General features: G+C 42.2%; 1 protein-coding gene across 6 annotated transcripts; it reads left to right on the top strand.

Annotated features, from left to right (window-relative positions):
• The first annotated feature begins 10,987 nt into the window (after nt 1–10,987).
• On the top strand, nt 10,988–22,477 carry LOC109780508 (uncharacterized). 6 transcript variants are annotated; one of them, XM_073510721.1, is made up of 17 exons: nt 11,010–11,186; nt 11,288–11,375; nt 12,792–12,873; nt 13,137–13,257; nt 13,362–13,547; nt 13,634–13,846; nt 13,933–14,439; nt 14,707–14,889; nt 14,968–15,075; nt 17,340–17,525; nt 17,608–17,779; nt 18,705–18,769; nt 18,860–18,899; nt 19,309–19,461; nt 20,002–20,112; nt 20,204–20,278; nt 22,054–22,477. In XM_073510721.1, the coding sequence occupies exons 3-17, from the start codon at nt 12,810–12,812 to the stop codon at nt 22,057–22,059; spliced, it is 2,190 nt and encodes a 729-aa protein (XP_073366822.1). In that variant the 5' UTR covers nt 11,010–11,186; nt 11,288–11,375; nt 12,792–12,809; the 3' UTR covers nt 22,060–22,477. The 6 variants fall into 6 exon arrangements, with proteins under 6 accessions (XP_020194681.1, XP_020194678.1, XP_073366822.1 ...); XM_073510722.1 differs by having other exon boundaries at nt 11,037–11,186; nt 11,288–11,349; XM_020339092.3 differs by lacking the exon at nt 11,288–11,375 and having other exon boundaries at nt 10,988–11,186.
• The last annotated feature ends 3,459 nt before the right edge of the window (nt 22,478–25,936 follow it).

The raw sequence follows: 25,936 nt of genomic DNA, 5'->3' as shown, positions 1-25,936 counted from the left end.
TGAAAATGTTCAAAATGGAGACATAGATATTTGTAAAGTACATACGGACCTGAATGTAGCAGATCCGTTGACTAAACCTCTCCCTAGAGAAAAACATGATCAACACCAGAACTCTATGGGTGTTCGATTCATCACAATGTAACTAGATTATTGACTCTAGTGCAAGTGGGAGACTGTTGAGAATATGCCCTAGAGGCAATAATAAAATGGTTATTATTATATTTCCTTGTTCATGATAATTGTCTATTGTTCATGCTATAATTGTGTTATCCGGAAATCGTAATACATGTGTGAATACATAGACCACAACATGTCCCTAGTGAGCCTCTAGTTGACTAGCTCGTTGATCAACAGATAGTCATGGTTTCCTGACTATGGACATTGGATGTCATTGATAACGGGATCACATCATTAGGAGAATGATGTGATGGACAAGACCCAATCCTAAGCATAGCACAAGATCGTGTAGTTCGTTTGCTAGAGCTTTTCCAAATGTCAAGTATCATTTCCTTAGACCATGAGATTGTGCAACTCCCGGATACCATAGGAGTGCTTTGGGTGTGCCAAACGTCACAACGTAACTGGGTGGCTATAAAGGTGCACTACGGGTATCTCCGAAAGTGTCTGTTGGGTTGGCACGAATCGAGACTGGGATTTGTCACTCCGTATGACGGAGAGGTATCTCTGGGCCCACTCGGTAATGCATCATCATAATATGCTCAATGTGACCAAGTGTTTGGTCACGGGATCATGCATTACGGTACGAGTAAAGTGACTTGCCGGTAACGAGATTGAACAAGGTATTGGGATATCGACGATCGAATCTCGGGCAAGTAACGTACCGATTGACAAAGGGAATTGTATACGGGATTGATTGAATCCTCGACATCGTGGCTCATCCGATGAGATCATTGTGGAACATGTGGGAGCCAACATGGGTATCCAGATCCCGCTGTTGGTTATTGACCGGAGAGTCGTCTCGGTCATGTCTGCATGTCTCCCGAACCCGTAGGGTCTACACACTTAAGGTTCGGTGACGCTAGGGTTGTAGAGATATTAGTATGCGGAAATCCGAAAGTTGTTCGGAGTCCCGGATGAGATCCCGGACATCACGAGGAGTTCCGGAATGGTCCGGAGGTGAAGAATTATATATAGGAAGTCTAGTTTCGGCCACCGGGAAAGTTTCGGGGGTCACCGGTATTGTACCGGGACCACCGAAGGATCCCGGGGGTCCACCGGGTGGGACCACCTATCCAGGAGGGCCCCATGGGCTGAAGTGGGGAAGGGAACCAGCCCCTGGTGGGCTGGTGCGCCCCCCTTGGGCCTCCCCTGCGCCTAGGGTTGGAAACCCTAGGGGTGGGGGGCGCCCCACTTGACTTGGGGGGCAAGTCCCCCCCCTTGGCCGCCGCCCCCCCTTGAGATGGGATCTCTGGGGGCCGGCGCCCCCCTGGACCCCTATATAAATAGGGGGGAGGGAGGGCAGCCGCACCCAAGCCCCTGGCGCCTCCCTCTCCCTCCCGTGACACCTCTCCCTCTCGCTGAGCTTGGCGAAGCCCTGCCGAGATCCCCGCTACTTCCACCACCACGCCGTCGTGCTGCTGGATCTCCATCAACCTCTCCTTCCCCCTTGCTGGATCAAGAAGGAGGAGACGTCTTCCCAACCGTACGTGTGTTGAACGCGGAGGTGCCGTCCGTTCGGCGCTCGGTCATCGGTGATTTGGATCACGACGAGTACGACTCCATCAACCCCGTTCACTTGAACGCTTCCGCTCGCGATCTACAAGGGTATGTAGATGCACTCCTATCCCTCTCGTTGCTAGAAGACTCCATAGATTGTTCTTGGTGATGCGTAGAAAATTTTAATTTCTGCAACGATCCCCAACATTCCGGTGACCCGATGGCTACTCGGTGCATCTCGAAACCCTTCTGGTGTCCGAATACCATTGTCGTATATATCAACCTTTACCTCTTGACCATTTTGAGACTCCTCGTCATGTCCGTGATCTCATCCGGGACTCCGAACAACATTCGATCACCAAATCATATAACTCATATAACACTATATCGTCAACAAACGTTAAGCGTGCGGACCCTACGGGTTCGAGAACTATGTAGACATGACCGAGGCACCTCTCCGGTCAATAACCAATAGCGGAACCTGGATGCCCATATTGGCTCCTACATATTCTATGAAGATCTTTATCGATACAACCGTTATGACAACATACGTAATTCCTTTTGTCCATTGGTATGTTACTTGAGCGAGAGTCGATCGTCGGAATCTTCATACCTAGTTCAATCTCGTTAGTGGCAAGTCTCTTTACTCATTCCCTGATACATCATCTTGTAACTAACTCATTAGTCACTTTCCTTGCAAGGCTTCTTATGATGTGTATTACCGAGAGGGCCCAAAGATACCTCTCCGATACCCGGAGTGACAAATCATAATCTCGATCTATGCAAACTCAACAAACACCTTTGGAGATACCTGTAGAGCATCTTTATGATCACCCAGTTACGTTGTGATGTTTGATAGCACACAAGGTATTCCTCCGGTATCCGGGAGTTGCATAATCTCATAGTCGAAGGAATATGTATTTGACATGAAGAAAGCAATAGCAATAAACTGAACAATCAATATGCTAAGCTAACGGATGGGTCTTGTCCATCACATCATTCTCCTAATGATGTGATCCCGTTATCAAATGACAACACATGTCTATGGTTAGGAAACCTTAACCATCTTTGATCAACGAGCTAGTCTAGTAGAGGCTTACTAGAGACATGGTATTTGTTTATGTATTTACACATGTATTTAAGTTTCCGATCAATACAATTCTAGCATGAATAGTAAACCTATATCATGATTAAGGAAATATAATAATAACCATTTTATTATTGTCTCTAGGGCATATTTCCATCAGTCCAGCCATTTATCGACCTTTGTAACCAAAAAAACTCTAGAATAAAACTTGCCGAAAACACAAATAACTTGGCATGGTGCTTTGAGTTGGTCATACAAGGTGATGAAAAAATTGGGGCCATTTAAGAGATGTCTAGGAATGAGGTGGTCTCAAATGGACCCTTCTCTCTCTGTTGAAGATGCATTTTTTTAAACCTCAGGACTGACCCCAACTTTTGAATGGAGCTGGGCATGCCCATGTTAGGCATCCATGCCTAGTTTGAATGACTTCTGACACCATGTTCAAGTTGCGTCACATCCGACCTTTTTTCACCGGGAAAACTCTAGAAAATGCAAAACTTGTCAAAAACCCAAACAACTTGGCATGGTTCCTTCAATTGGTCATACAAGGTCATGGAAAAAAGTTGGGATCATTTCAAGGTTGTCGGGAAACAAACATGCTCTCACACGGAGCCTTCTAGCCTACCCGAACACAGGCTTCAACATGGTCTATTTTTGGTTATCCTTGAAATGAGCCAAACTTTTGCAAGCATGTGGCATGCCCATGGTAGGCATCCATGCCATGCTTGAATGAATTTTGACACCGTTTGAACATTGTAACACGTCCGTGCATTTATCAGCCTTTTGTCACCGGGAAAACGCCAGAAAAGGCAAAACTTGTTGAATACCCAAACAACTTGGCAACGTGCCTAGAATTGGTCATACAAAACTATGGAAAAAATTGGGATCATTTCATGGATGTCAAGAAACAACGTGCTCTAAGATGGACCCTTCTAGCCTACCCGAACACTCTCCTTTGAACATGAGCTATTCTTGGACATATTTCAAATGACCCCAACTTTTGCAAGCAGGTGGCATGCCCATGGTAGGCATGCATATCAGGCTTGAAAGATATCCGACACCATATGCAACCTGCCATTTATCGGCCATTTATTACTGAGAAAACTACATAAAATGTAAAATTTATTGAGAAACAAACAAACTTGGTGCCCTAAATTGGTCATAAAAATTCATAGAAAAAATTGCCATTTTACGGATGTAAAAAAAATGCTCACCCTCCGTTGAACATGGTCCATTTTTGGACATGCATGAAATGACCCAAACTTTTGGCATCAAGTGGGCATGCCATAGTAGGCATCCATGCTTGGTTTAAATGAATTCCGGTACCATATGCACGTTGCGTCATCCCGGGTCATTTATCGGCCTTTTTTCACCATGAAAACTCCAGAAAATATAAAACTTGTCAAAAACCCAAACAAGTGGACATGGTGCCTTGAATTGGTCATGCAAGGCCATGAAATAAATTGGGGGTCATTTGACGAATGTAAAAAAATTGGGGCCATTCCAAGGATGTCGGAAAAAGTTCATGCCTAAAAAAATTCACAAATTTGGAAAAAAAATCACGAGCTAAAAGTTCATGACTAAAAAAATTTACAAATTTGGACAAAAAACATTCGGGTGAAAAAGTTTATGAAATTTTAAAAAAGTTCACAAATCTTGGAAAATTCACGAATTAGGAAGAAAAGTTCACGAGCTAAAAGTTCATGCATTCGAAAGGAGGTCATGGCTAAAAAATTCATGAATTTGAAAAAAGTGCATGGATTTTAAAAAATCATGAATTTGGAATAGTTCATGAAGATTAGAAAATTTTCACAAAGAAGTTTGAAAATTATGAAAAGAAAAGAAAAAGTAAAAAGGAAAGAAAGTGAAAATAGTAAAAAAGTTTGTGAATTAGTAAAAGAAAAAACAAAGAAAGAGAAATCGAAAAAAACTTGAAGAAAAACCACCAAAAAAACCAGACTGTACTGCGCTGCTTCTTTTATCGTTATATTTACTATACAAAAAGTGAAAAATGGGGGAAGTGGGCATAGCGAGTAAGTTGGACTAGTTGGTTAGGTCCGCTTGAAGAAAACTACACGGAGGAAGTTCCAGTCCCACAGCTCGCATGAGTTTTTTTAAAATTTAAAAGAGCAAAAAAAGTAAGTGGACCGAGCCCATGAAGGAAAGGGGTGTGCACTGGGCGGAAATGGCCGGCTCAGTCGGGCGGCCTGAACGTACCGTGTATACATTTCATCTGGCGACCCACGTAGTACCTTTTTTTTGCGAAATGGCGATCCACATACATATCATATGTCAAAGGTTCATATCTATACTTACTAATAAAGAGAATAGGTATTCTTGGTCCGTCACGCTATTTTACAGAAAACCCTTCTGATGTTTTAGATAATCAACATGCAGCCCAGTTTTAAGTCCGTCTATCCGAGGTGGTATTAAAATCTTTAGCGTCTGCCCGCAAGAAAAAAAGTCTGTCTTCATATGCTTGTACGCCTGACTGGGCCTTGGCCCAAGAAAACAAACATATACGTCCATCCTGATCCTTGCTAAAATAACCGTTGATGCTTGACTCGCATCGATCACTTCACGTATTTAACAGTACCACCTCAATCTCTCACAGCCATCTAGACCAGTTAATATATCTCTGAAAAATTAGAACTCACGTGGCATTTGAAACATGGAAAAACAACGAGAGAAAAAACATGCATTCATGAGACCTCTTCTAATGCAAAGGTGTTTAGGCTGGCCATAGTGGGGGTAACATAACCGGTAACATGCACTTGGGATTAGCAAACATGCTTATGTGGCACAATTAAATAAGAGAGAGGGTTATAGTAACATAGGTAGATACCATATCATGTTAAATGTTATACTACTTTGTGTCATGCATGACAATAAATATGGTCATCTATGATACTACTTTATAATATTATGCACTATGAAGGTAGTATCATATGCATGATACTACTATATGTTACTCCCCATTATGAGTAGCCTTAGAGGAGGTGCATAGTGCATTAAATAACTTAGCAACTCAACTCCCCAATGCATAGGTGCTTAAGACTACCCACAGTGGGAGTAACATAGATAGTAATATCACACATATCTAGATAAAGTAGATGATGTGGCACAATAATTGAAGAAAGAGAGGAAAGTAGTAACATAGCTAGTTACTAGTACTATGAGTAACATCACACATATCAAGGCAAGATGTGTTTATAGCCTAATAAATAAAGTGTTACATGTTACCACACATATGTTACTCCCCACTATAGAGGTGGTAACATAGACTAGTAACATGGGCATGGTAATAGTCTATGTTACTATCCATTGTGGCTAGTCTAATTTGTTGTTACTAAGCACACTTTATTTAATGACTTAGCACTTAAAGTCTTTCATGCATTGGTTTGCTTAGGTTCTCGTGCTTGGCATTGGTTCTTCATGGAATAGCCAAAGTGCTATCTCCCCTTCTTAAATGTTCTGCCATGTCATTTTTTTGCTTACGTGGCATGCTTAGCACCTGTCCACCGTGGAGCACTGAGAAGGGCCTGAGGCACCATGGGAAAATCGACCGGAGCAAAAGCACGCACGCATGCATGCAGGGCCAATCAAAGAGTGAGATGCGTGCCTTAATAACTATATCAAAGAGAAACGAAACTACTATATCAAAGAGAAACGAAAGCTTAGATGCCTGCCTGATCAAATATGTGCCACATACATGAGTAACAAACTAAAACACAAACAACTGCTTTAATTCAGCCAGTGGAATGGGACGTGGCTTGGACGGGAGAGAGAGAATCATGGCTAGCTAACAAAATGAAAGAGGAGCACATAATGGGTAATTAAACGGAGGTACTTTGTCTCCCAAAAAAGAGACACTTTGAAACATGCACAGTACGTATATGCACAATGCATGTGCATGATGATGCCATCCATATATATATGGTGAGGTTAGCTCTTAAAATTCCCTTTAATATTTCTAATTAAACACTGCCCTTAGGGCGATTGACCCCTTTAGGTTGATATGAATTATTTGTTCTCAGCTTGGGTATATTACTTTTTAAAGGTTTTAACATTTTCTTGCTATGGCATGGTTCATCCAACACGGTGAGATTATTTTAGATTTTGAACGTTCTCTTGTGCTAGCGCGGTTCAGTGACACATGTGACGTGCGCGTGCTCATCGCCTTGAGATGATTGGCCATGTTCGATGACCACTACGGCCATCATTGACAAGGGCGGAAAAGAGGATAAGTAACAACACGAATAAAATTGGTCTTATAGCGAAAAGTCTATTCTGCACCCGAGCTCATATGCTCTCGCATGAACAGTAAAATCAGAAAAAAATAAAAAAAATTCAAAAAATTCTATTTTTTTTTTGAGAAAAACATTGACAAAAGTTCTAAGTGCCTGCAAAAATTCATCATGAAATCACATTCCTGTAAGGCGTGGCAAAAAAATCAAATTCAGTGCTTCAAAATGCGTTTGAAAGTAGCTTTTTCAGAGTACTGTTTTTGTTTTTTTTGCCACGCCTTCTAGGAATGTGATTTCATGACGAATTTTTGCAGGCACTTAGAACTTTTGTCAATGTTTCTCTCAAAAAATTTTGAAATTTTTTGATTTTTTTTTATTTTACTGTTCAACCGAGCTCATTTGAGCTCGGGTGCAGATTTGCCGCGTCCGTCTTATAGGATACCATGTTAAAATATAAGACGTGGATCCGGGAGAGAGTCTTGATCAATCATATTTATCGGGTAGGGGCATATTGATGTTATACGGACATGTTTGCTGGTTACACTTACGTTTAGGGAGGGGCTTGTACAGACTCGTGGTAGAAACCGACGCAATGCAGCTTGTTCATTGGATCAAGTCGTCTGACAGTGATCTTACCCCGAACGGAGCAGTACTACATTTTGGCTAGCGGCCATGGCCGGTCGCTACGCGTCGTGCCAGCCCCGCGCATAGCTAGCCACCACACCCCGACGCTACGTCACGCTTCGCTGTAGTACTGCGTACGCTGCGTTGCATTTCTCAATCCCATGTCAGCTGGCATGCAGCAGTCGATCGAGGCCGCGAGCGCCGCCGTTAATCCCTGCACGCAATGCAAATAGTCCAATTACGCTGCTGACAGACAAACGCAGAGGCACGAGGTAGGCCGCGACAACTCGGCAGGAGGAGGTGGCGAACGGCGAGGGCGACGTCCATGGGCCCCCGCCGCGACACCGAGGGCGACGCGTCAGGGCCCTGCCCGCCCGGCCTGGCGGGAGGTTTTGGATCTGCACGCGCCGGGGCCCGCCGCGCCTGCAGTTTTGAAACTTTATATACGGACGCATGAGCGAGCGACGACGACGGATGGATCGATGCGCGGGCAGACCATCGTCGTCGACGCCGTCGCCGTTTGGGAGTGGCAGGCGTAGGGAGCAGCGGCAGGGGACAGCGCAAACGGATTATAATCGGTGAATAGTCCAGCGGCAGTGCTGCCGCCGCTGCATGCTACTACTGCATGGGTGAAGTTGTTTGTTACGGCGTGTGGTGGTCTATCTCGGAGGCTTTGAGCATCTACGAATGGGCAAATCTAATCCATATGTGATATGTGTCCGCGAACAGGAGCCGGCCGCCCTTCTTCTTCCCTTTTGCTCCTCACAACACGAAGGACTCGAGTTCAACCATACCGTAATACAACACTTGATACGGCTATAATGTGCCAAAAGATGTGCTATCTATTTTGTTCTCTACCAATTTTATAAGAAACAAACTATGTAACATTCAAGTGAGCTTTAATCTCAGCGTCAAGATGATCATAGGCTAATCTGAAAAGTGTGTCACCGGCGAGAGTTGCCAATGCAGTCGAAGAATCCAATTGAACGATCACCGGCTTGTCTGAATGTTAGATGGCCAAAGCCATGCCTTGCATGATTGCATGCATTTCCGCTTCAAAGGCGTCGTTGCAATGAAAGATGTACATATATGCCGCAAAGATCATATAACCATCCTCATTCCGCAGTATCATTCCAATAGAAGCATGTTCATCCTTTCTCGAAAAAGAACCATCAAATAGAAAGGGCTATCCAACTAGCTGGAGGGCGAGGCCATGGTACAAGGGTTGACAACCGTTTACTGCTAACCACACGGCCTTCCTCCGAAATTGGCATCGATCTTACCTTTTATTATTTCTTCTGTAGTAAATTTTCTTGCCAACTGAAGCGATTTGTAATAGCTATCCAAGTAGTCAACTGTAGCATGAACCGGGGTCTCACCCTTTTCATAAGTAATGTCGTTCCGTAGCTGCCATATTCGCCAAATGGTCATAATCACCAAGTCCCTAGTATGTTCTAAACACTTCAATGGCAGTTGCAAGAGCCGATCCTTCCCTGATTCAATTAGTAGAGCATCATCAGGTAATGGCCAAATCTTGCATAGACCTTTCCAGACTTGTCAAGCATGCATGCGTGTTATAAGGGCATGAAAGCTACTCTCTTTATCCTTGCCATATATCGGACATGAACTGCGCACTGGTATATGACGTTGAACCTTGCCCAAATTAGTAGCTAATGCCCCGCTCACCGTCTTCCATGCTAATATGCGCATCTTGAGAGGGACCTGAGACTTCCATATAGAATTCCAAATTGTCCGGTCGCCATCCAGCCTGTTACTGCTAGCATCATCATTTTGTCCATGTTAGAGATACGACACGCAAATCAAATGACGAAGAACAAAATCAACACATCTATTGGAGCTGTGTTTTTGCCCTCTAAAAAATGGTCCCGGACTATTTTACATCATCTATCGGAGATGCTCTAAGTATAACTTGGTTCTTCCAAGAGAAATAACTTGTCACTTACTACAAACTACTGCATTTGCCCCCTCCTCGGGTGTTGCCGTTGTACTCGACACTGCGCGAAGATCCCACTGCAACAGTTCCGACCTTTCGTTTGACGAGGCAGCTATTGACCTCGAAGATCCCTCTGTCGTTGTTTACACAAGTAAAAACATCCATATGTATGAAATAAATTTTTCAGCACATAAAAAATACTTGTTCACCAAAATAATTATATTTGTCTATTATGCTTTTCTTAAAATAACCATGGATTAAAAATTGTTCATATATATGAAATAAAAATTTCATACTATAATATATATATGGATAAATATTCGTCACATAATTAAAAGTATTTATTTATACAAATAATAAACTCATGTGTTACAAATAAGTTTACATACTTTTACTAAACTTCATGATTTTGTCTAAGGGAATATATAAGACGACATGTAAAATATAGGAAATGATTTAAAAATAAATGCAAAAAGAAAGAAAATGTAAAACAACTGAAAACGAGAAGAAGCTGAAAAACGACTAAAACCTCAAAGGAAAACAAAACAGGGTAAAAACCTGCGGAAACTAAGAATGGCCCAGCCCATTTGCATGCTCCTTGCGCCATTGCCCTCTTATTCGACGCGTTGGATTCAAAGTATTTCCAAAGAAATTTTGGAGGATTCTAATCCTTAGTATTTTTCCCTATGTGGGTTGTTTGATCTGTAGTACCAAAATACACATTTTTCTTAGGATTCATTTGTAGTTTTCATAGATAAAATCTCATACACTCTAATATCATGTAAAGAATAATACATTTTTCTCGCGTACAATCAAATGCCCGTACTAACACTATAGTATTGAAGATGACATACCACTCCAATGTGTTTTTTCTTTCCAACATTTTACAACTCCTACGAATCAAAATAGACTCTAAGTGTGGAATAGTCCACAAGCACAATCTAATATGACTTTTTAAATCATTTTTTTCTAAAAATGCTTTCAGCTTAGCATTTTTAAATATTTAAGGCAGTCAAAAATAAAAATAAAATATATTCATATTCATATGTTAGAAAAACTTCACATTTATTAAAAAAATTCTCATGTGTTTTGAAAAACTGTCAGTGTATATTTTTCTAAAAAAATTAGTGTATACGAAAGAAAATGTTCACGCACTACTACAAAAGAATGCTCACATATATAGATGAAAAAATGTTTACATATCTGCCTCTGGAAAAGGATTTTTTTAAATAGAAGGTAAAATCAAAAAATTAAAATAGGAAAATAGAAAACAAAGTAAAAACAGAAGAGAGAAAAAAGGCAAAACAAAAAATGACAGAACGAGAAAAAAACTAAATGGGCCAGAGCGTATGCCGGCCTAGACTCTTGTATGCCGCCTTGCCTCGATTGATCAGGCCTGCTCCAGCCCCGGACTGTGTTCACTGTTCACCCACTTCACCCCTGTCTTCTTTCGTTCACCTCACCTCGCGTGTAGGCGCGCGCGCGCTCGCTCTCGCTCCCCTCTCTCTCTCGTGGCAACGACTGGCCGACCGCCGCCGCCCTACGCCAGGTGCCTAGGTATTCGTCGGGCCGTTCGCCGGCGACGAGCACCCACCAGGTGTGCCCACCCCTTCTCTTCCCTTCCCGCTGTGCGAAACCGAGCACCCACGACACCTTCTAGATCCGCCCCTGATTGGTGCGTTTTTGCTGTTAATCTAGGGTGATTTCTGCTCAATTCGTTTTGCGTGGATTTGCGAAGGTTTGGTGCAGGATTAAGGGAGGTCTCTACTCTCCACGCCACCTCTAGGTCTTCCACACCACCCGTTCCGTGCGTGTTTGCGCGCGCACGCTGTTTGATCAAATGTTTCCTTCGTTTTGATTACGGTGTACCGCAACCAGCAAGCAGTGGCATAATTGTGATAGTTTCCTGGGCGTTCGCGTGGCTTTAGCATTCCGACAAGTTTCATGATCTTGTTTGATTGCCTCGTGGGCTCTTATGAGCAGTAGCTAGTGTCATTGGAGTCATGCTGTTTTTCAACCCCTGCCCGTTGCCATTTTGCTGTTTTGATTCGACTCAGTAAAGTGGTTTTCCTGTCAACGAAATATAATTAGGGCATTTCTTCGAATTCCATGTTCATTTAATATATGGATGAGCAACACGGAAACTGAAAAAACGGGAGGCCGCCTACAAAAGATATCACTGTAGCTGACAATACTACAAAACCTCTAAAGTACACCAGTACTCCTGGTTTTCAAATCTTATTGGAGGGATCTTCAATACTGCTCTCCTTATTTTCGTGCATTTCATGGTTAAAATGGCGCATTAAGTGTTCTATAAGTTCTCAATGTTTAACCGTGTAGCCTGCTGTCAAACTCCGATTCGCATAGACTTGCTTTACCAAACTTCATTTGATCCTAAGTCTATTGTCAAAATGTCAAATAGAGGTCCCTTGCTCCAAATTTTGTCCAGTAATGTTAATTATTCCACTGATAAAAGACTGTCAAGGTCAAAGTTAACTTGTAGTTTGTTGTTTAAAATTATTGTCATTCTTCTGCAACAATTTATTGGTATCTAGTATGACATTGCAAATCAAAATTGTTTTCAGTTTAGTTCTAGTTAGTTCAAGCGTTCAGTTCTATGGCCCACTTGATGTTTTTGTTGATCATAGTAACTTTCTACTTTCAAGTTTCAAGAAATGAGCTGGTGCTCTGAATGGAATGTGTTCATATTATTTGTCGCCTGTCAGATTTTCATGTTCCCCATTGTTGCTGTTTTCTGGATCTTTGGTGAGGTCCTACCCATTAAGCACCTTGATGAGATTGCCTATAGTCTCTGAAAACATGAGCAGATAGGTTTTATTGTTTAAATCTAGGTAATGTAAGCTGAATAGAGGTATGATCTCAGAGAGAGATAGGGTAACTGAAAATCTAGTAGTCAGTCGATAGACCCTTTTGTTTTTTTATTCTATTGTTTAATGTCTCTCTATATTTCACATGTGCTTTGTTTCCTATTAAGCATAGTGGTGGGAAAAAACAAATCTGAATTGACCTATTCCTAATGTGTCACCAGCATAATTAAAACATCACCAGCATTTGCAAATGTATTTGGATATTTCCTGTATCTAGTTATTAAGAATATTAATAATACTGGCATACATGGTTCCACTTCCACTCTGTGTCTTTAGTGGTTCCTAATGTATTTTCCTTTTCCTTTGGCATGCAGTCCACGTTTGTGGGAACCATGGATGAATCACGAAAAAGAGCTGCCTCTAATGCGAATGCTAAAAATTCAAGTTCATCCCTTGGTATGTATCTTGTTATTATTGTGTTATGATACTAGGTTATCCGGGCACCTTGTTTCCTATATGCTGCACCATAGTCAAACTTATCTTAGACTGCTATATTGAAGATTTCTGATTGATGCTGTGTATGAGTCATGTCCATTGTATTTGTTTCCTGCTTACCCTCGAGAAATTAAATCTACTACATGAGCTGTGTGGTAGACTTGGAAAATGCATTTTAAAGATGTAATGATTTAACCTGCTGTATTCATGTTATTTATTGGCAGATGAAGACTTTGGCAATGATTTCCTTTCATCTTGGAAGTTACCAAAATCAGGAAAAGATACAATTGACTTTGACGTCGAGTCAGCTCCAAAGAGTAGCAAGAAGTTTAGCTTTGAGAATCTGTGAGTATTGCGCTTCAAAGTTTCCTTAACATTTGGTGCAAACAAGTGGAAATTAGTTACTATCTACTGTTCATGTGGCGCTGACAATCTCTTTCTTTGTCCAGTGATGATTTTGGACTTGATGGAGCCTTTGACAAATTGTCATCATTTAAAATGGGCATGTCTGATTTAGATTTCTCTAGTCCTCTGAAGAAAAAAGCGAAGAACAACAGTTCAAACGGCGATGAGCTTTCTGAAGGGAGAAAAGTAACTGAAAAAGACAACTTCTCCTTTTCCTTTGATTTTAATGAGTAAGTTATTCTGGCTGATGAAGACTGTTTTTCTCACAAAGTTCATGTAATTAGCTGTTCATTTTGTTTATTTTGTTTCCTTAAAGGCTGGGCAACTTCAATCTTGACACAAAGTTGGGCTTTGAGGAAAATGTTATGAGCAGACCTAAAGAAAAAACTGACCCTATCTCTTCAGTGGGTAACAAGGATCCAGAAAGTGGTATTTCAGGGAAGAGCACTGATGTTCCTGAAGATAGTAAGAGTAAGGAACAAATACAAACACAGAATGCTTGCACTTTGAAGCCTGCTCATTTGACAAGGTAGGCGAATCTAACAAACGGCAGTTGTCTGACTTTAAGTATGAGCATTACTGAGTCATCTAACGAAAAATGCATCATTTTTTCAGCATCAATCCTTCAAGTGTGGACCAACTTGAAGTAGATATGGTGTCAAATGATGTGCTTGAAGAGCACTCTAATGAGACATATCCAACAAAACCAGTTGTCAACAATTCTTCTCATAGTTTTCCTTCCACTGCTGTATCTGGTGAAGATCCAACACATTCGAAAGCAGTAGCAGTTCCTGAGAGCAGCAAGGAAGCTCCTCCAGTGGACCCTAGTAAAGTTAATATAACATCAAGGGAGAATAATAGCAGTGAGCAATCAGTTAGTTCACAATCCAGAAACAACAGCACTGAGAATGTGCCCATCTCAAGAAGATCAGGGGGCCAATCAGATTCTCAAAATAACCAGAATGAGCCTGTGGAGGAAGGTACATCTCTTAATGAAGGAAGTCATGGTAACCAATGTTATAGAGGCACTTCAATGAAGCCTCTAAGGAAGACATCATGCGGGACAAAGAATGTTGAGAAAGGGACTTCAGGTCCAAAGAATCTGTCTTCAACAATGCAGAGGTTTATCTTTGACAAAAGTTTCTTTCTCAGCAAAATAAAACCTTCAACCTAGTGTTGCTGTTTGTTTGACAAGAAAAGTCTCTTAAATTAGAACATCATTAATGTTGATTTAAGTACATTGCACATACATCATTACACACAACAAATGCTTCATGGAACCCATGGTTCTGTTGAGTATCATATTTTGATTTACTTGTTTGTGACCTAGCTTCTAGTTTTGTGTGTTGATCTCTTACTAGGCGAATGTGTTCTGATACATTTATGCAGGGAAATCAGAAATGTTAAACCTACACTAGTGAATGAAGCAGGAACTTTTTCTCTTCTGTCCAAGTCTGCAAATACGAAAGCAAGCAGGCCTCCCCAAATAACTTCAGAGACTACCTTAAATCAACTAAGTGGTGCCAATAACATGATCAAAAAGACAAATACACATCCTACAGACCTGAACAGGTAATAGATAGATTGGCATACTAGCATGTACTTATAAAATGATAAAACTGTATCACTAATGAGTGTTTTCCAATGCAGGGAACACAAGCATGCAGAGCCTGATAAACATAAAATCACGCCGGCAAAAACATACTGCAAGCCAGGATTACAGGGGCTGTCAACCACCTCCATGAATGCCAAACATGGGTACGTAATTATTCACCCTTCAAAGTACAACAATGTGCTGAGTTGAAATATATGCACATGTTTACCTGGGTATGCTCAACTCTGCTGTATTTTCTCCATATTATGATGATGACATGATGATATAGTTTCCATAAGATTTTTCTTAAGTCCCACCGTGTATGAACTTACCTAACATTGAACCGACAGAAATATCATTCTAAGGCCTCCTTTGGTTTGTTGGAATTTCAAAGGATAGAATTTCTAAAAGATTTCTTTTCCTATAGAGCCATTTGGTTTGTAGGAATGGATTCCTATTTTTATGTAGGATTGGTTCCTATCCTTCACATTTCAAAGGAAATTTTTTTAGCTATGGACCTAATGGAAAAATTCCTATCCTATGAACCAAATGACATCTCTTTTCCTATAGGAACTGAGATAGTACATGTGATCTCATTTCCTATGACTTTCCTATTCCTATGATTTCCTTATCCTATGAACCAAAGGAGGCCTAAAGTTTCACTCCTATTGATCTTGGTCTTTCAACAAATTTTTATTGAGTTTATGGCTTTATGCAGCGCTATGGTTTATGCGGTATGTGTGTCCTTATACATCAAAAGTGTGACTACCTTAAATATTCTGAATTTCAATGTATCTTTCATAGATGTGGTGGCAGAGGTTTCGTTATCTCTTGATAGTGGAACCCAGTCCATTTCTGGATCATATAGAAAAAAATGTGGTGGCAGAGAAGCAACTGATGCATTGAATAGAGTGGACTTGCATCACATGCATTTTTCTACCTTTCGAGTTTACACCATGACAATAATGCTCTTTGTTGCAGTAATATGTATCATTCTCAACTTTCGACAGCACTGGTAGCTAACAAGTTCCACATGTCATTTACGCCATTTTTAGAATCATAGTATAGAAGGGCGCAGCGGCAAAGCTGTTGCCTTGTGACTAGGACCATTTGGTCACGTGTTCGAGTCCTGGAAACAGCCTCTTGCAGAAATGTAGGGAAGAACTGCGTACAAAAGACCCAAAGTGGTCGGACCCTTCCCCGGACCTTGCGTAAGCGGGAGCTATGTGCACCGGGCTGCCCTTTTTTAGAATCATAGTATAGTTTACATGGTAGCAATGTTGTAATAGGAAGTCACTTACCGCAGTGAATGTGATCCTCGTGGAAAAGGACCCCCATTGTATTTGAATTATAACTAACAACTGTACTTTGGGTTTACTTCCTGACAATCCTACATGGCATAATTCTTGATATTTGACGTACTCATGGTTTATCATGTCTCTAGAACAAAGTACGGCCTTTTCCAGTTCTTAATTGGTATTTTGAGTTCTCTGTAACAGTCAGTCATGATTCAGGTGGTCCGGTGCGACCCCTTGGCCCGGTGGACCGGACCTGGCTTTTGGCACCAATAGGGTAACCTGACGGCCCATATAACCTTTAGGGTCCAACAGGGCCATATCCTTTTGACCCTAGGGTCGAACCGCTCCTTCGTGCTTTGCGAGGCGCCGCTGGCCATGCTCCAACATGGGTGGTTGCTTCTGGCGACGCCCGCGCACGCCTTGCAGCTTGCGCTGCCGGGTCGGCTGTACGTTCGTATCGGCGTGGTCCGCCGCACCACAGCCACAGCCACGCCCGTTGCCTGCGACGGCTCGACGCAGCGCTCGCCCTGCAGCTCGTGCCGCCGCGCCGGCCGCACGTCTGTCTCGGCGTTGTTTGTGGCACCACAGGCACCTCCACACCGTCGGCCGCGATCAGTATACGCACCCGCACACATCCTGCAGCTCGTGCCGCCGCGCTGGCCACGCGTCTGTCTCGCGTCGTGCACGACGCCACGGTCACCACCACGTCCACAGGCCGCGACCGCCCCACAGAGCCAAAAATGGACGTCTTGCTGCTGCCAGACTGGGGGCGCTCATCCTGCTCTATCCCGACGCTGGTGGGTACACGACATGCGTGTACGGCACCGTGTCATCCTCGCCGGCGTGCGCCCGTTTACTAATTATTAGGGCCGAACCTAGGTTTACCCGTGTGGCCCTCTTAGACGAGATGTGGGCCGAACTGTGGACCTGTGGTTTTGCAAGAGGTTTAGAGGTGCAGTAACTGGTCCAAACCGGACCGGACCACTTGAATCTTGAACAGTCAGTCATCGTAAGTTTATATGCCCATCTATTTCTGGATTTATCCGCTTCTCTTGTTATTGTCAAGACAGTCTACAAATCTTGTTGTGAGATATTGTCAACGCTGATAAATATATATGCGTCTTTTTCAGACTTGAGCCACTTAGTGCAGGCAACTCATCCATTAAGAATGCTCCAAGCAGTACAGCACATACCACTGGAAATAATTCACTAACAAGTCAGATGCTCCTAAAAGGCAGCAACACCTCTGATATGATACAAGGCACTCCTTCCAAAGATGATAAAAGACCAACAACTTTCCAACTGGCCGGATCAAGGTTATCTCTACTCCAATATCTCTTTTTTTTTTGTTCTAGAAATGTTACGTGAAAGGGGACTGAATTATTTTCCTGAATGTAGAGTTTCAAAAGTAGGCACCAGAAGTCCAAAGTCTGGCTTGATTCTGGATAAAGATTCAGTAAAATTGAGTGGGAGCAAGGGTTCCCCTGTAAGGACACACAAGATCCCAAACTCCTTCGTTGAAGGAAAAGCTGCATTGCTTAGTCCGTCCATTAGGCAAAAGATGCCCGAGGTTCTTTTTGTTCTGTGCAGTTTTATATCATCAAACACATTTTCTTTTATGCTTAAGCTTGTTTCCTTCTTTGCTTTATCCTAATTGCCTTCTTCCGAAGGTTGTGATTCATATCATTGCAAAGAGTTACATTCTCTAAATGCTAACATTGCATTGTTCATTTCCACATTGTGTTGAGTGTTTGTACCCGCTTATTTCGCAATGTGCTGAAGTGTTGTATCCGTATAAAATTTTACCCTGGAGTTACAAGTGTTAAATAATATATCAACGTAGAGATTGCCGTATCTTGATACTGCAAACTGATTAGATCATGTGCCAGATCTAAGAGATCTATGATGCAACTACAGAGAGTGCCTATTGGCCTGTCTCTTCAACTATATGATCAATCAGCGCATGCAATTCTTTAATCTAGATATGCAAAATTTAAATTGCACTATGTTTTGAATTTGGTATTATATTTCGAGTGCCAGAGTGCTATTTTATCATGGTCGATCTTCAAGCTTAGACTTGGGATTTCAACCAATTGACATGATCATATTGTGTAGATTATCAATCATTTAAACCTGGACAAATAAATATATTTTTTCTGTAAAATACTACCTCCATTCCAGAATATAAGGTGTATCGATTTTCGTGCAAGTCTACCTTGTGTATCTTTGACCAAGATTATAGAATAATATATCGACATCTACAATAGAAAATAAATAAAATATGAAAATACTTTTCGTGATGGATCTGATGATACAAATTAGGTACTGTAGATATTGATATATTTTTCTAAAAACTTGGTCCTTATATTTTGAAACGGAGGGAGTATTACCCAAGCTACAATGGAAAGAACATATCTAGTTTTGTTATCTGCGTTCTATAGTATAGGAGTATAATTTTTGGTACTTCTGTTAATGCTGTCAACTTCCCTTCTCAGGAATCAATCCCAGATCCAAAAGCCCCTGCTGTGCTGAAACGCGTCGTGAGATCTCCAGCTGTGAGGTTGTTGGTCCGACAACATCTAGTAGATTCAATGTACCTCTAGAGTAGCTCTTTTTATTGGAAATAACAAGTTTGCAATTTATCGTGTAGAATATCACCGCAAACTGTTCCAGAGTTGGGGAATCAAACAGTAAGTGTATTGAATATTCCTTAGTTGTTTGTTATTACCTCCAGTCCCAAAGGTTGCCTTGGTACACAGTCGAACATTTATAAGAACGACCATTAATTTATATTAAGTTTCTAGATCTGACAGAAAAATAATATCAAAAGATATAGTTATGAAAACCTTCCGCCACACAATATTTTATATCACTACGTTAATAAGTTTGTAGTCTCATGTTTTTCGACTATATTGAGCAAGAGGTTTGCCGCTTTGATGTTTTGATAACTAGAACTAAGAGTAGCAATTCTACAAGATGAAAGTAGCAGATATAAGCACATCTTGAGATTGTGAAAAAGACAAAGGTGACTTATGTTTGGAACTGGAGGTAGTATTCAGTTATTCACGTCCGCTCATTTTTGTTGATTTCACTGCCTAGATTCAAAGTGGAACTCCGAAAGCTCGTATGGATAATGCAGTTTCTTCCACAATACGGGAGATGGGTGACATTTCAGATCTAGAGTTGCCTGCCCTGTTAGAAGATGATGGAAATGTAGAGAAAGCTGAGGCTTGTAGAAAACAGCTTGAAGATGTGAGTAAATCTGCCAACGAATGCTTTATTATCCTTGTCTGAAAATCTGTTACTAGAATGTAAACTAGCAGTTGGGGTTCTCAGTTTGTGTTTGACTGAGCCTTACCCACCTTAAAACTGATATAGCTTTGGAACTGCACAGTTGGACTTCAGAACATTTCAGGGGCTGCTTTCCCAAATTTATTATATTTCGTGTCACTTTACTTGTATTTTAATGTTAATTATTTAAGAAGACTCTTGCTCCCCTTTTGATCACATGAGAAATATGGAGGGTGAAATTGTAGATGGTACAACTTGCAAAAGGTGCAGAATGCATCTTCTCCAGATCATTAATGTCACGGTTTCATGCTGATAAATGAATATCATCAGTATTCAGTAGTGACTAAGATGGTTATTTGTTTCCTTATTGATAGTGCAATACCAGTAATTTTATCCTCGATGCAACTGGTATTTTCTTACTCTACATGAATACACGTGTTGACGTGTAGAGGATCTGAATTAACAGTTGAGATATTTACGTTTTCATGTCGTATCATGCAGATGTGCATTTTGATGAAAAAGAAACACACGGAAGCTAAAGAACTAGCAGTTCGGGCTATTGTTAACAACAATATGCTGTTGATGCTAAACCACCCAATGTTTGAGGAGAAAATATCCTTTCCTACTTCTAACCAATTCACATGTTACTACTGTATATTCACATACATGGATGTTAAACTTGGGATTCCTTCACCAGAAGAACCTTTCTGCTCTTCAGAAATACGCCGACAGCATGAGATCCAAGCACTTACTTGAGGAAATTGTCACAATGGATACTGTAAGTTAACACCCTATTCCATTTATATGCTTCTGATTTGGTATGCTCCCTTCATTTCACTATATGTGACCCTGGCCTCGAAAACTCCTTTTCACTATGTTTGCCCTTGGGCTGAAACCATATTTTTCAAGTACCATTTCCCCCCTTTTGCCCTTAATAACCGCTGTTGTTTACTTGTTTTCCCGAACATCATGACATTGAATGCAGACTGTTTCCAATGCAAAACTGGACATGGCCAATACATGCTTAGCTCCTAGTCTGAGTCATCTTGAGCTTAGCTTTCTATATTTTCTTGCAGTTCTTCGTTTTTGAACCCTTTGGATTTCTGATCCTACCATCTTATTCTTTGTTTTACTCAACAGTTACGGCTTAAAATTACTTGTTTACCATCAATCCATTATGGGATAGTAGATGCCAGAAAGTAATAGAACTATACAAAGAAGTCTAGAGATCTTGGAGTGGAGGTACCTGCATGCTGCATTTATGTTGGTCTATAGTAGCCTCGGATCATTACCAGCATGGAGTATATCTTCAAAATGATTGATAATTACCTTTGCAGCACAACTTGGAGATGTTTATTTCCACACATTGGTGCTCTATTAGTTCGATTAGCTAATACTGCTTTATTCCTACATGATGGTTTGCTGTAGAACTATGAACTTAATAAACAAAGTTATGGAAGCTCAATATACTGCAACTCCATGCATCAGAATATGTGCAATTGCCATACGCGATCCTAGTTTCAGTCTCTTTTTGTTCTTCTAAAGTACCTTAAAAAGTGCTAGACACTGTAATTACTTGGAAGTGAGAACCAATCACACGAGTGCGTGGGATATCTATATTGCTTTTTTTATGCTAGTTTGACCTTCTTTAATGATTTGGTATGCAAAGTTACCTACTGATATGTTGAATTTAGAATTGGGCTGTTGGATGCATGAAACACACCACACTTTCAGACTTTCCTGAAAAGTATTATCAACTATACAGATTATGGTGTGAGTAGCAACTGCTTGACATACTATGTTTTGTTTTCCCGCCTGCATAACCCATCTCTGATCACTTGTAGGGATGTTTGGCGTTTTAGTTTATACCATTATGTAATACTTCTATCTGGTTTTATTCTTTTCGTTTAACATTTTAGCATTATGTTATTTAGTAGAACCGTGGTTCCAGATTGCTTACTTGCACATATTGGACAGCTTACCTTGCATTGCATGCATCCTTGTCAGATGACTTCTGTCTTGTTTAGGCTGGCATTAGCGTATAATATCATTATGTTATTTAGTAGAAGTGTGGGTTCTGAATCACTTATTTACGCATGTTGTACAGCATGCCTTGCATTGCATGCATCCTTCTCAGATGACTTCATCTTGTTGTTTAGGGCTAATATCAATTGGCTTCCATCAGCTATATCAACCAATGTTCTATTGTTTCAATTGCCAATCGTATATGTTCACTGGGGTCTCTCATAGCACTGGAGTTACCACTTAAGTGGTTACTAGTGGCATATATTCCTAAAGATAGCTTTGAAGTAGGTTATTTGTTCTTTTATACAGTATACTTGCATTGGTTCGGTACTTTCAGTTGCAGTTTAAAAGGACGTATAGCTTGTGATAAATTTTATGCACGGACTACCTTGAGAAGTTGCCTTCTGTTTACAGGAAGTTCAGTTTTATTAGCAGTTGTAGTAAAGCATCTTCATATTCTGCCAATATGAAACTTCCTCCATCATATTCCATTGTTTATAGTAACCCAGTAATATTTTGTTCTGGCAGTATTGATGCGGGAGTACTGTGGGAAAGAAGATGCTTCACCCTGGAGGAACACGGGTAATGTAAATGCAACAAAAGGACATATATAGGATTCAGCATGTACTTAATACCGAGACGAAGTTCAAACACTACTGAATAGCTAATGTAGTCACATTAGTTGCTCCTGTAGAGGTACTTTGCTTGCATGTTATAGCTAGCAGTTGTTTGGAGAGTGCTGGAATCAGTAGTTGGGTCGATTCCACTAGGACAAGACCTGAGTACTCAAATGGATGACAATCCAAGAGGGCATGTGTACGAAGTTTAGTTCAGGTGACTAGTCAATCCCCGGTGCCATCTGTGGTTAAATCCTGTATCAAATGCAACTGAAAAGAAGTCTAGTTTCACATTGGATCAACTATTAATCTAAGGGTAAAGTTAACGATAGCAATTAAGCATGGGCTAATTATGGTGGGTGACTAAGCATCCCATTCCTTCTTAATCTCGATTCGTAGGTTAAAAGCTGGTTAACTTTGGTGCCTCGACCTTTTTGTAAGTTAGTGTGTTACAAGTGGTAAATTTTGGCATTTCTAGTACACTTGGTAGTATGTTGGTTGTCTAGTTGCAGTACACTTGGTAGCACTGCCAGGCAGGCTTGGGTGATTACCAACGTAAAACATAGTGGGTGGGTGTCAGCAATACCTGTTGTGTTTTCTTAATTTTGGTTCACCTGGGAAGAGGGCCCCAGCGATCTTTGATTTATTACCTCTCTATTTACTAGACGATTTTGCGTGAACTAGTGCACATCACAATATGCGTGGTCTTCCCAAGGATGAAAGCAATTGTGACGGTCTCCACTTACAATGGGTGGTATAACGCCAAAAGCCAATGTGCTCTACATCGTTTTTATCCAGTTGCTTGGCTAAGTAGGGTAGGGTAGGGCCCCAGGTAGTCGAAGGTGGTGCTGGTGTGGAGGGTGTGGAGGAACCCATTGAGTGTGGAAGGTTAATGCTGGAATTAAAAGAGGTTATCGCTATTTACGGCTTGATAGCTGACACCGGCTAAGGCCACACCAACGTTGGTTTACTTGTGAGTCCACAAAAGCCAAAGCAATCTCGAGCAGCAATGGCTTTTCACATGGTTTGCCAGTCCTATTGGCTCAACCATACACCTACGTCCCTTCGCTTCGTTGTGACAACCGACGCCTAGCCTACCTTTCTCCTCCAATGTTGGACTCCCCTTTTCTTCCATTCGTTGTATCATCAGCAAAAGGTTGAATGCGTGTATCGAATCATGGATGAGATAACTAGCATCCAGAAGGAGATTGATATATCTACTCAAAGTTGGGAGTAATTTGCTGAGTTCGATCGTCGTACTCGTATCCGACCTATGGAGCTGCAAAGGCGCCTGAACCGAAAGACAACGATAACCGTCCAAGTCGGCCTTTAGGCAGGTGATATCTGATAGGGAGGGGGGAGGCGCATGCGTCCAAGCCGGCCGGTTGTGGTTGCGCCTTTGCTCCGTGCACGTACTATCGCCGGGCATACTCACACATTGGTCGCCTCTGATTGATCGAGAAGACAATGTGCGAGTGGTTGAAGCGCATGCACTCAGGAGATCGGCCCGGTTATTGGCCGGGTGCCCCAATGGAGGCATTCTTTAGTGAACTTTTTGCTAAATGAAAACGGCCGCCGATGCAACTGTCTAACCGGTCTATCCCACCGGCCGGAGTGATTCATCAAAATCTTACGTGGAGTCCATAACGCCCCGTGTATATAAGCCGGTCGATAGCTTAGGCATGATTCGTACTTCCTAGCTAGCTCCAGAGTCCATTGCCTTGCGGTGCCGTTGCATCGACGACCCTGCGTGCATCGGTTAGCTCATCTTTGCACGAAAGATTGGGGCATACATTGTCGCTGCGGCTCACCACAGCCTCCGATCAAGCGCCCGCCTCTCCGAAGCAATCGATGGCACGCACCACCAGCCTGGGGCTCTTCATCTGCGCCGTGCTGCTGCTCGCTGCCGCCGTGCCCTCGGAGTCAGCTCGGGTCTTGAGAGAAGCGCCGTCCGCCACTGATGGCGCTGGCGTCACCGAGGTATCCATGAAGGTGCCTGGCGAGGGGCAGAGGCAGGTCGGGACAGCGGCAGAGTCCAAGCGCCTGAGCCCCGGAGGATCGGACCCTCAGCACCATTAGGTGGCCACTGTGTTGAGCTCTCCCGTGCTCGCCGTGTCGAAGGCTGTAGGAAGGAACAAACAAAGGTTGGCGAGGGTGTTTTTTGCGACAATAATTAAGGTTGACGAGGATAATGTTTTCGTACTGCCCATTCGTTCGGTGCTGCTACTGTATGCTTTCACTTTGTCTCTTAGGTGAGGGCGCTTTCCTACTATATACTACTAGTACTATATATGTGTTCTATAATGTCATCATGTCCACAGAAATGTATTGGACCATGCACGTTTGGTGTGCATCCTTTCCGATCTGCTGTCTAATTAACTAACCTCTGCATTGCCAACTGAACTTGCTTTCTAGCAACCGCGGAAAGGGAGTGTCTGGTACTTTAGTTGCTATAGCAGCATGGGCTTAAGTAACGACTCATGCCCGCTGTTTGGCATGATAGGCTAGCGCTATGGTATCTAATACACAAAGTCATCCACTACGTACCAACCTCTGTTCTCTAAGTCCATGCGATGTATTTGCTGTAAGGCAGCCTTGTAGCCTGTAGTGCATCCAGCGCCTGCTCTGCGTGCGCCAAAAACACCAACTTACGAGTGTAAACTCTAAGCACACTCTGCTCCAAGAGTTGAGCTATCACATGCATGGAAATACCAGCCGAGATGAGATTGATCAAGGCGTGTCTGCTGGGGCGGCAGCTATGATCTGACTCCCAAGATCTGGCCATGCCTAGCTCCATAGCTCGCACCGGCCAAGGAGGCAACGACACGATGACTTCGATACAGCTTCACAAAATACGGTGAGTGAGGCAAGGGGGTTGAATCCCTCATGCCTCGAGGGGAAGCTGGAGATCGTGATATCTGATGGATGGGGAAGGAGAAGACCGAGGTGGCTGGCTTGTGGCGGCGACGATACGACGTGGAGATGGTGCTATCTTGTGTAAGAAGGGGATGCATGAGACGGCTCAAATGCAGCTGCCGGGAGAAAGATAAACGATGCATCACATTCTCATTACGCACAAGACATCGATCTAATATACCAGGTTATCGTCTTATGGAACTACAAAGTTTTTTTTTCAAGAGTACGCCAATGGAGTACTCCTACTTTAGTGATCTAAAAGATCTTGTATTAATTTACGGAGGAAGTACCATATATTTTTGTAGAAGGCAACAATAGAAATGTAGAAGAATCCTATGTACACTGCACACAGTGCAACAAGAACACCCCACCAAAATAACAAACGCTAACTCTAAACCGCTCCAGCCCTTCTCAAGCACTAAGTTCTTCAATAATATGATCAACAAGACCTGCTGTGTAGGCACAGAGGTTTGCCGCCACACAATGCTTTAGATATGGTCAACAATATCCTCCTCTTGGAGGCAGACATAGCAGGCAGCCATTTGAAGTTGCAGATCACGTCGAACATGCTGGTCAGAGGACCATAGTATATGTTGGAAGGCCAACCATGCAAAGATCATGCATTTGAGCGGTGCCCAACACTTCTATATGCTAGATGCTCCCAAGAACCTAATAGCTCCTTGGCACATCAGTCTGTAAACGGATTTGACCGAATGTTCACCAGAGGGCGTCCATCTCCAAGTAAAAGCATCCGAAGCATGAGGGTTTATGGAGATGACGCTCATTATAGTCCAAAGCCGAACCAACTGAATCTGCCCCTGTCCCGATAAATCTTCGATGATGTCAGCGATCTACCTCTGGTTGTTGACATACCGAGC

Source organism: Aegilops tauschii, chromosome 3, assembly GCF_002575655.3.
Source record: "Aegilops tauschii subsp. strangulata cultivar AL8/78 chromosome 3, Aet v6.0, whole genome shotgun sequence".
NCBI classification, from domain to species: Eukaryota; Viridiplantae; Streptophyta; class Magnoliopsida; order Poales; family Poaceae; genus Aegilops; species Aegilops tauschii.
The sequence above is the reverse complement of the archived record's forward strand: the minus strand, read 5'-3'. Positions and strand labels throughout refer to the sequence as shown.